The sequence below is a fragment of the Cyprinus carpio genome, chromosome A21 (genome assembly GCF_018340385.1).
Source record: "Cyprinus carpio isolate SPL01 chromosome A21, ASM1834038v1, whole genome shotgun sequence".
In the NCBI taxonomy this organism is placed as follows: Eukaryota; Metazoa; Chordata; class Actinopteri; order Cypriniformes; family Cyprinidae; genus Cyprinus; species Cyprinus carpio.
This window is the reverse complement of record NC_056592.1, coordinates 21,806,513-21,817,974: the sequence shown is the minus strand read 5'-3', so window position 1 is coordinate 21,817,974 and position 11,462 is coordinate 21,806,513. Positions and strand designations below refer to the sequence as shown.

Here is an 11,462-nt window from a genome sequence, read left to right as displayed (position 1 = left end):
GAACAAGGAAGATTTGTTAGAGAATCAATGCAATAATAGTCAGTGGGGTCTAAAGTTTCAAGCACCAAAAAAACATAAATGTGGTGTAAAAGTCATCATACAACTCCAGCAGACTCTTCTGAAGCCATACGATCACTTTACACAACTATCGGAGGGACCTCAAATCAGCTCATGTTTACAGACCTTTCTGAAAATCAAGTATGCTTTAAAAAGAGCACTTAAGTAATATACTTCAGAACAATATATGGTCACACTTTAGTTTAGGGGACCAGTTCTTACTACTTTTGCCTCAATAAACTCCTTATTTGCTGCTTATTAATAGTTAGTAAGGTAGTTTAGGTATTGGGTCAAAATAAGGCATCTAAAATATGCTTGTGCATCAAAATGTGTTATATTAGTGCTAATAAACAGCCAATATGCTAGTAATATGCATGCTAGTTAATAGTGAGAACTGGCCCTTAAACTAAAGTGTTAATTTATATACTTAAAGGGGACATCAGATGCAAAATTCACTTTTACATGAATATAATGTGTGTTGGCAGTGTGTGGACACAATTACCCTACAATGATAAAAAACACTCTTTTTTTTTTAATCCCCAAAAATCCTATACAGTCTCAGTGACCAAGCTTTGATTTTCTGAGCAGTATGACGTCATATTGCTCAAGCCCCGCCCACAGCCGCTGACGGTGTTCTGAAATATTTGGTGTCTGAGATTTTCTGTGAAACTGGGCGAAGCTTACATGAATATTCATGAGTTTCCTCTTAAAGTGCAGTTAAAACATTAGTGCTCCTCGGATCAAAAAAAAAAAAAAAAAAACCTGTTTCCGGTAACATCATTTCTTTTCAGCGTTGATCTGATTTTTTATATATATTTTTATATATGTATTATTATGCACAGCCATTTACAGTCATGGCCAAAAATATCTTGGTAAATATGATCAAAGGCGGCTGTGAAAATTAATCTGCATTGTTAATCCTTTTGATCTTTTATTTTAAAAAATCACAAAAATCTAACCTTTCATTGGATAATAAGAATTTAAAATGGGGGGAAATATCATTATGAAATTAATGCTTTTCTCTAATGTTAAGCAGGCCTCTCCTCTATCTGTGTTTAAAACCCATCTTAAAACCCTTCTTTTCTCTTTGGCTTTTGACACCTAGTAAGATGTCGACTTTATTTACTTGATTTAATTTGTTACTTTGCTTTTATTGTGTGGTTATTAATTGTACATATGTTTATTTTTTCTGTACAGCACTTTGGTCAACTGTGGTTGTTGTAAAGTGCATAACAAATAAAGTTGGTATGGTATGGTAATACACACTGGACACAATTAACGGCACCCTTTTATTCAATACTTTCTGAAACCTCCTTTTGCCAGTTTAACAGCTCTACATGTTCTCCTATAATGCCTGATGAGGTTAGAGAACACCTGACAAGAGATCAGAGCTCATTTCTTAGTTTAATCTCACCATAGAAGCCAGTCCCATTTAAAGTTTGAGTCGTGTCTGATAACTGAATATGCTTTAGTTTGTTTTTGGATGAGCTAGGAGAATTTTTCTTGTAACCCTCCTAAACAACATGTGATGATGTTCTGTTTGGTTGGAAATTCTTAATTATTGTCCTGATGGTGGAAATGGGAATTTTCACTGCTCTAGCTCTTTTCTTAAAGCCACTTCACCAATTTGTGAAGCTCAATTATCTTTTGCTGCACATCAGAAATATATTCTTTGGTTTTTCTCATTGTGATGGATGATTCAGGGAATTTGGGCTTTGTTTTCCCTCATATTTATATTTCTGTGAAACAGGAAGCCTTGGCTCGATAATTTCATGTTCATAATCACCCTGGAGTGCCCAAAATTGTGAATATGAATGGGAATATACTTCTGAGATATATTACTCATAAGAATTTCTAGGGGTGCCAATAATTGTGCCCAATGTGTATTAGAGAAAAACTTTCATTTCATAATGATATTTCCCCCCATTTTAAATTCTTATTATCCAATGAAAGGTTGGATTTTTGTGAATTTTTAAAAATAAAAGATCAAAAGGATTAACAATGCAGATTAATTTTCACTGCCTTCTTTGATCATATTTACCAAGGGTGTCGATATTTTTGGCCATGACTGTATTTATTACAGACGGAATCCCGTTTATCGTTAGAATGTACATCAAGTAATCAAGCCAACAGCCCTCGTCTTTTTGTCATAGCCTACTTCGGTTTAACAACTTTAAAACAGTTTCATTTGATAACTTGTGTAAGCTATATATGAATACATATGTACTCTTTATGAATGTTTTGTTGCTGTTTGTTTTTTTCTTTACAATTTTAATTATACAAATATGAATTGCATTTATCTTATGATCATGTTACATATTTTTTTATGAAAATTGTTAAAGTTGTACTTTTTTTCCCCCATCCAGTTCAGCAAATGGTCAAAAAGGGTTACATAATGTACTTTTATGAGACGCTTTTATCCAAAGCGACTTACAGTCTATACATTTCTGTTATTTATTCACCAGCATGTGTGTTCCCAGCGAATTGAACCCATGACCTTTCATCTGTTAACATAGTGCTCTACCACCGAGCCACAGGAACACTTGAAGCATCAGGAACACTAATGTACTGTATGTAACATGTTGGCTGGCTTACTGGAAAAATGCATCATCTTTTGAATTTAAGTCTGTTATCTGTATAATGAGCCTGAAACTATCATATGGCACAAAACAATTAGAACAGTGTGTAGACACCTGCTGAAATCCCTCTCACGTCTTCTCCATATACACATTTGTGATTAAACATTTATCACCAAATACCTTGCTCTATTTATTGTATTCATAAATTAAAAATGCCCCACAAGTGACTTTTATCTTATCTATTACATTTACAGTCAACAAACTCATTACTGTGGGGTTGATTATTTTAGTCACTTGTATCTAAAATGTAAACTTTTGAATTATGTAAGCATGTACTGTAGAATAGGACTAAAACATTCTGAAATTAAAGCATGGTTTTAATTTACCCTTTGTGAATTAATTAAAAAGACTAACAATAACAGTAACATTTATTTAATATTAAAGTCTGGTTGAAGTTATGTAAGCTACCAACTAAACAAACAATGAGTGATGACACAGAATTATCACAACATGAACTTTATTATGCCACCAAAGGTGCATTTATACCAGTTATCAACAGTTTTACAGACTCTCAAAGTAAAACTTCTGTGATCCGCAGAGCACTAATTATTTTAGTGACACTTTAACACGGAATGGGAAACTCATGAATATTCATGTAGGCTCCACCCAGTGTCACAGGAACTCTCAGACACTGAATATTTCAGATCACCTGACTGACCCCTATTAGCATAGCTCCGCCCTCAGTGGCTTTGACACCATGTGTTATAGAATAAAGCATTGTAGAAATAAAGGTGACTTCTATGTCATTTTTGTTGAAATGTAAATATCATGTGTTTAAATCTGTTTATATTTACACATTTGCTAAGATTTGCAATTTAATAAATTTTTTTTAAATATACTAACTTTAAATGTAATATTGCATAAAAACTACAGTTACAGTTCTAATCAAGTGCGTTACATTAGCTTTAGTGTTAGTCACACATCAGAATAAGTGCACTTCTTAAAAGCATGACACAAGATTATTAAAACAATGATTTCAAAATGCTTTAATAAAAAGTACTTTAATGAAAAACTTAAAAGTGCACTTTTTAAGTGTCCATGAAACTGAGTTCACTAAGTGGCATTTTATTTCATTAATATTACGTTTGTCTGCAAGTATTTTTTAAAAAAATATACTTTAAAGATATGAAGTACACGGCAGTGTACGGAAGTGCACATTCAGTGTAATTAAGCACACTTCTTTTCACAAGGTGAGGCCAGATCAAATATGGCGACGTGTCAATAACATCAAGCCTCATCGGTTCTTGCGAGTCACATGACTTACTGTCACTTCAGAAGATTAAACCACAGCAGTTACATAAATGACTTTACAATAGCTTTATGTCCTTTGTGACGCTAGCAGCTAAACACAGTCAAAATATTTTATTTTGTGTTGATATGAGGGTGTGTAAATGATGACAAGATTGTCATTTTGGGTGAACTAATCCTTAAAAGGGAAAATTATGGCTGCTTTCTGTCTGCACTGCAAAAAGTGACTTGATCTATTTCTGTCTGATTTAACCCATAAAGCTGATTTCGTTTGCATTGATTTGTGTATTTAGATTGATTCAGTAATGTTAAATAATATTTTCTTGACTTGAATAAAACCAGTTAATTTAGATGTAACCAATTTTATGTTTGCAACTATTTTTATAACTGTGATTATACCACTATGCTTTATATTATGAATTAGTTTTCATTTTAACTTTAGTAAACATTTACATTCAGGCTATCCCCTTTTAACCAGTATGTGTGTTCCCTGGGAACTGAACCCACGACCTTCTGCGCTGTCAACACAATGCTCTACCACTAAAAATAGCTGAAATAAGTTTAATTTAAATGAATGAGCCAAAAGATCCCTCTCAAGAAACCATAACACCAACAACAGCAAATAAATGCATTTTGTTTTTTATTACAAATAAATATTTACAGTATTTACAGTGAAGAACCCCTTCCCATTCTCAGACTAACAGCTTCAGCTGATTCATGTGTTATATGAATAAATTGTTAAGAAACCCCTGACATGATGAGCACATAACGGAATCGGTCCAATTCACATTACATGAGATTACATGGTCACAAAACTGTACAACTGGAAAGAAAGATTCGCTTCTGGAAGATCCTTCTGTGAAAGCACATCACACTTTACACAAACCAGGTCGCTTCTGACCACGACGAAGCTCAGTGAATCCCTTGAGGATAGCGAGAGTCAAACAGCAGAATCCAGACACATGAACGATCGAGACTGAGGTACGAGGTTGAGTGGAGGTTGGAATGAAGTCCATTGTCCATGAGTGAGAAGATGTGCGTGAGACAGAGTCCGAGGAGCGAGACGAGCGCTCTCAGAGAGGACACATGGTCTGTGGCATGGAGCTGCTGTTCCACAGCTCTGTGTAGGTGCAGAGAGAGTCTTCACGCAGGTCTGGGGTCAGTTCAGTGTAGAGCCGAAACTCCAGCTCTTCTCCTGGAGCAACATGACAGAAACAAACACTTGAGTTTCTGCTCATTTCAGAAAAGCGTTTGTGGCTCGTCTAAACAGCTCACGCAACAGTTACCTGAGCTTTCACTCCATTGGCTCTCTGGACTCAGAGATTCTGTTGTGGCTACTTCATTGGCCAGGAACCCCTTTCCACAGAAATTGTTCTGCAGCCACTGCGTACTTTCTCGTTCCAATTGCCGTGTGAGCTGCAAGAGCAAAACACAGAACTTGTAAGCGACTGGGTTTTGCTTGTTCTTTTATTTCAGTTTATCAGCAATGAGCCAATATCAGAACGGGGTATTCCTGTCAATGAAAAAGCACAAAAGACAAAGAGCAACTCTGAAACTCACCTCAAAGATAGCTTCGTTCTCCTCCAAGTCTGAGGGGGGAGAGATGGAGAAAACACACAGTGAGTACCAGCCGTGTTATGAAGAAACTTTCTAAAGTGAGACGTGAGCTTCTGTTACCTGTCGAATGCACCGGTGACACCTGGAACTTGCTGATGTACAGTTCTTCTGGACAGTTTGCGATTTCCACCTCATATGCGGGGGTGTCATTGGAGGGGCTGACGGTGCCTCAGGAAAAAGGAAACACGTGATGAATATCACCTCGGTGGTGAACATCTCACCTAGTGCCTAGTCTGGTCAAATCTAAAAACTCACTTAGATTGACGGTGCTGTCGATGGTGTTCTCCTGAGTCATTTCTGTGTGCATCTCGTGAGCATCAGTCTCCTCCGTCTTGACCTGAAGGACACACACACACACGTCTTTAATGCTACAGTCCAGATGTACAGATTGGATTTGCACCTGCGCTCCAGACTCCAGACTTACCTTGCGTTTGCGGCTGTCGCGGCTCTTGCATCTCTTGACTTTCTTCTTGGTGACGGCGGGAAGCATGCGGTAGACTCTCACCGCACCGCAGCCTTTGTTGATGCTCTTGTCCTTCACCTCTTCGATGTCGGGGAGCGAGTTCATGGCACAGCGGAAATTGGCTTTCCAGGTTTTGGGGTCAGGTGCGGTAAATCCCTCCTTGTATTTACCTGAGGAACACAAGAGCAGTTTCAGCACATCTGCAGTGTGATTGTGATCTCAGTCGCGTGCGCTCGAGCGATCGCTCACCTGTGTGAATGGCCCACTGCTTGAACAGACAGGCGTCTTTGTCCACCTCCCAGCCGTGCCGAGCCGCGTGTTTCCACGGGATGGAGAACATCTTCTCTTCCTGAAAGCATTGCAGATCCATTAGAACACTGCTGCGGTGTCCAGATGCTTATCTGGATAGTTGTGAGTAGATGATCATATTTCTTTACCTTGTTGACCCACACGAGTCCAGCGATGGTGTTGGAGTCGATTCTGCTCTCCAGCCAGGGTCGCATGCGCATTCTGGACACAGGCATGTTGCTGTAGAAGGAGATAGAAGCTGGTTTATTTTCTGCCAAGCGCTCTGTGCATCTGGTGGGAGGCGCTTTGAAAAGTTCATGACCAGGAAACAGGCGGTTTGTTTTTCTTCTCAGACAGATTTTTACTATGCAAAATTCTCAAGCTTTACTAAATATTTATTTTATCATGTGTTCATGTGGTTTGCTCAGTCAGTTTTACAGCTAAGAAAAAGTACACGAAAGCAAATTTAAAAGTAACTTTTGATGCCGTTGTTGTTTTGCAACATAACTTGCATTAATTACTAGCAATCGAAATAATCAGCGTATCACGTTATTTATTTAACCAGTAAATCAACACTCGTCTAAAAGTGCAGCGAACCATGTCTGAGCATAAATGCAATAATAATATTAAATGCAATAAAACGTTTCATATTATCCTAGGCACTTACAGTATAGTCCGATGTTGTATCCAAATCAGAAAACTGCAAAAAGAGTATGTCCTGTAAAAGGCGTCAATCCACTCTCAGAACTACAGCTGAAGTTCTGTCTAGATCAGCTCGAGCTTACTGTACAGAAGAAGCGCGCGACAGACAGTATATATAAGCGCTGGCGCATGCGCACACAGAGCAGGCGCTCTACAACTTCACCAGGCTGATTTCCGAGAAATCATGCTGTTATGAGATACAAGGGCTACGTGCGGAAGACATTTCAGTTTGGATAAACAGACATACACACACCCTCAACATGGCACCACAGAATATCACCTACACATGAACATATATTCATGTTTAATCCCACAAACAAAAATAATAAAAAGTTGACAGAATTAACCGCTAATACTACTACTACTACTACTGCTGATCATCATCATCATTGTTGTTGTTGTTAATTATACCATTCACTTCACAAATATACGGCGAATTCAGGCAAACTGGGAGACTTTAACCCGTGCCGCTTAACCTGAATTAACCCTGTTTGGGGATATGCATAATATATATATCTCGTTAATGTAAAGCTATGAGACACCAGCAGCAATGTTTAGTTCATGAAAGCATCTACCCACTGTGAATGTAAATACAACGAATGTGTCTTCCTTCTACAGATGAGTTATTTGAGTGTGTTATGAATACAGTATAAAGGGTACAGTGTCAGGGTTCGGTCCATCAGAGAGGTCAGCAGTTTTCCGGGAAATGTGCGCGGGCTGCAGCGCCAGAGGGCGCACTCGGGCGGAAGCGCTTTACTGTAAGAGCCGCAGTTTCAAAGAAACACTCGGCTGATGTCAGTCCTGGATTATTATACATGAGCTTTGGCATGTTAGGTTTCGTGATTTGTAATTATGCCCAAGGGGGGAGTGTGTTGTTTGCAGACAGAAGCAGGACGAGTTAAACCCAGCGCGCCGCGGGGGTCTCGAGAGGTTAACAACATGCTTTAAAAGTGTGCGTTTGTGTCCGCGCAGAACCGCTGTCCGAGTCTAATGAGTACAGACTGACCACAAGGACGAGCTCATGAGAGAACGCAGAGACGCGTCCAGTAACGCGACGCGAGCGTCATGATGTAATCGCGCTGGCAGCAGGAGGCGTGTCGCGCGCGGAGGCGGTGTTTTCCTGCGGAGTTTCTGCTCCGTGTATTCCTGGGTTTTCCCAAGGATCGTCCAGCGATATTCCCCTCGAAGCCCGAGCCTCCGGCACATCGACGGTCTTAAAGCCCGTCAGCTCGAGACCAGCGCTGATGACGCGACGCACGAGTCCAGAATGCGTCCTTGGGGCAGAACAGACACTTTTAAGTTTTAATAGAGCTGGGTTATCTGGTGTTTATTTTTCAGTTGTAATGCACTCTTCAATATCATACCGTTTATTTTAAGTCAGGCACCTTCACCAACTCTTCTGCAAGAACAGAAGAACAGTGCAGGCAGAGATGGGCACAAATACATCAAGTTACACAAATTACAAATGCTTGCTCATCATATGTATTTACTTTAAAATACAAAATACTGATGTGATAAATGCATTTAAAATCATTTGAAGTGTAAGAGACAGTGCAATTACATTGAGCAATACTGGAGTTAGATAAAGAGAAGCGCTTCCCCTCCTTGAACAACTTATGAACAACATACACTACACTCTATCTGAAGATGCCACTGTTACATACAAGTGAGCAGAATAATACAATAACTGGCAGAAGAACTGGAGAAATTCCAGACAGAGAATGAGATCATTGTTTAAAGAAAGAGTATAAAAGTGTGATTTGTGAGTGAGACGGTCAGATGTTCTGAAGGCATCTTGGCTTTGTTGTTTTGACCAGTGAAGTCTGATTTTGGCACCTAGAACTCTTTGACATGAGATATCTCATAAAGAGAGAAGTCTTCCAAAAAAAAAAAAAAAAAAAAAAAAAAATTGTTGTAATTACATTATATTACACTTATATAAAAACCCATAGTCAGACTAAAATGACTTTTTAATGATTACATTCATGCAATGGCAGTATATTATTCATCATTTATTATTTTCCCTCATTCTTCCTCTTCCCCTTTCCTTCTTAATAATACTACCACACACACACACACAAACACACACACACACACACAAACACTCACACACACACACACACACACACACACACACACACACACACACACACACACACACACACACACACACACACACACACACACACACACACACACACACACACACACACAGGGTTAGGTTGACTCCTAACCCTAAGGTTGTGGGTTCGAGTCTCGGCCCGGCAAATCCATCAACTGAGGTGTCCTTGAGCAAGGCACCAAAGCATAAATGATACCCACTGCTCCGGGTGTGTGTTCACGGTGTGTGTGTGTGTTCACAGCTGTGTGTGTGCACTTTGGATGGGTTAAATGCAGAGCATGAATTCTGAGTATGGGTCGCCATACTTGGCTGTATGTCACATCACTTTCACTTTTTTTTTTTTTTTTTTTTTTACACAGTGTGCAGTCTGACTGTTTATGTGACAGTTTCTGGTCCCCATTGACTTTCATAGTATTTTTTTCCATGTTTTTTAAGTCAGTGGTGTTAGATCATGCCTCCACACCAGAAATATCAGATCCAGCCCCGGACGCCAGATCCTGTCTGAAAATATTTGTTTTGTCTGGTAACAAAACAACTAGTCAGCAGTCTTCAAGAAGATGACTGAGCAAAGCCAGAGAAGAGCACTAGAGCAGAAGCAGCAGACGAAGTGATGATGATAAAAAAAAAAGCAGCAGAGTTTAATGAATAATCTTAGTTGTGTATGTGTCAGTCCTCAGACTTCATCTGAACAGCACAAATCCAACAAGTGTTATTATACCACAGGCAATAGCAGTGGAGTATTACTGCTTCCCATAAACCTTGAGTTTCCATAACCATTCTCTCTTATCTCTTATTCATGAAGACAAACAGCCCTTGAAACCACACAACCATAAGATTAAACAGTGGAAGCAAAACACAGTTTGCATTTGAGGTTCCTCGGATCCTTCAGTGGTCACCAGCAAGTGTTTGATTAACCACATTCTGCAAAAGATCTTCTTCTGTGTTCAGCAGATAAAGAAAGTCATACGGTTTTGGAACAGCTTGAGGATGAGTAAACGATGACACAGTTTTCATTTCTGTGTGAACCATCCTTTTAACAGTAACACGTTAGATTAGAGCACACATTCTTTATGAATTCATATTTTCTCCTCAGTAAACTCTTAATTTGCTGCTCAGTGATATGTTTAGGTGTGGGGTGGGTTAAGGGATCTAGAATATGGTCATGTGTTTATATGTGCTTTATAAGTACTAAACACCCTATGTGCTTGTAATATGCATGTTAATAAGTAACTAGTTAATGGGGAATAGTGTTCCTTATAATCTAAAGTTTTACCTTTAACTGTTTCTTCTGTCTTCTCCAGATGTTAACTGATGGACTGGAGTGCTGTGGATTACTTGTGGATTATTGTGATGTTTTTATCAGCTGTTTGGACTCTCATTCTGACGGCACCCATTCACTGCAGAGCATCCATTGCTGAAACACTGATGCAGTGCTACATTTCTACAAACCTGATGAAGACACACACTCATCCTGATCTCAGATGAACTGAGGATGAGCACATTTTCAACACGTTCATTTTTGGGTGAACTATTAGCATTGTTTACATTGTTATATGCTTTCATGTTTTTGTAATGAAAAAGCTTTAGGTTTTGATCCTAAAGGGTTGATTAGATTTTTGATGAAGCTAATCGATTTTCATTTTAGAAACATGTTTGAAACTGTTTAAATTTCAGATCCTTTATTGATAAAATAAAGAGGTTTTCTGAACCATTTCTGCATGAGAATGAGACAGAGATTGATCGGTGGCCTTCTCACACGCACACACACACACACACACACACACACACACACACACACTAACTTCTTATCAGGTTTCACACATTACTGTGTCTATAGATCTCCACTGTATTGTTCTGTATGACCTTTGATTTTTGATATAGTTGATGAAGCTTTTGGACTCAAGCAGAATTGCCCTTCCATGTTAACTGATTAATGTTTAATAATCTGTTAATAATCTAATATTTTATTGTAGTCTAGGTGAAGCAGTTTTCCACATTGTACGATTTTCATTTTAGAAACGTGTTTGAAACTGTTTAAATTTCAGATCCTTTATTTATAGATTTTCTGGGCCATTTCTGCATGAGAATGAGAAATGGCTCAGAAGCGTTCACACACACACACACACACACACACACACACACACATGCACACACTCACACTCACACACTAAACTTATCAGGTTTCACACTTTATTGTGTCTATAGATCTCCACTTTATTGTTCTGTATGACCTGCTGTCATTATAAAGTAAAACACAGCAAAAGGAACGCTCGAGGAATTTGTCCCAGGAAAAGGCCTGAACTGGAATGGCACTAGTTTATCAAGC

General features: G+C 38.7%; 1 protein-coding gene across 2 annotated transcripts; it reads right to left on the bottom strand.

Annotated features, from left to right (window-relative positions):
- Positions 1 to 4,567: 4,567 nt before the first annotated feature.
- irf1b (interferon regulatory factor 1b) lies at positions 4,568 to 7,133 on the bottom strand. Of its 2 annotated transcripts, XM_019071133.2 has the most exons (9): positions 6,980 to 7,132; positions 6,462 to 6,552; positions 6,274 to 6,373; positions 5,986 to 6,194; positions 5,817 to 5,898; positions 5,622 to 5,729; positions 5,505 to 5,533; positions 5,231 to 5,360; positions 4,568 to 5,139 (listed from the first exon to the last, which is right to left on the bottom strand). In XM_019071133.2, the coding sequence occupies exons 2-9, from the start codon at positions 6,546 to 6,548 to the stop codon at positions 5,018 to 5,020; spliced, it is 867 nt and encodes a 288-aa protein (XP_018926678.1). In that variant the 5' UTR covers positions 6,549 to 6,552; positions 6,980 to 7,132; the 3' UTR covers positions 4,568 to 5,017. The 2 variants fall into 2 exon arrangements, with proteins under 2 accessions (XP_018926678.1, XP_018926679.1); XM_019071134.2 differs by lacking the exon at positions 5,231 to 5,360 and having other exon boundaries at positions 6,980 to 7,133.
- Between the last annotated feature and the right edge of the window lie 4,329 nt (positions 7,134 to 11,462).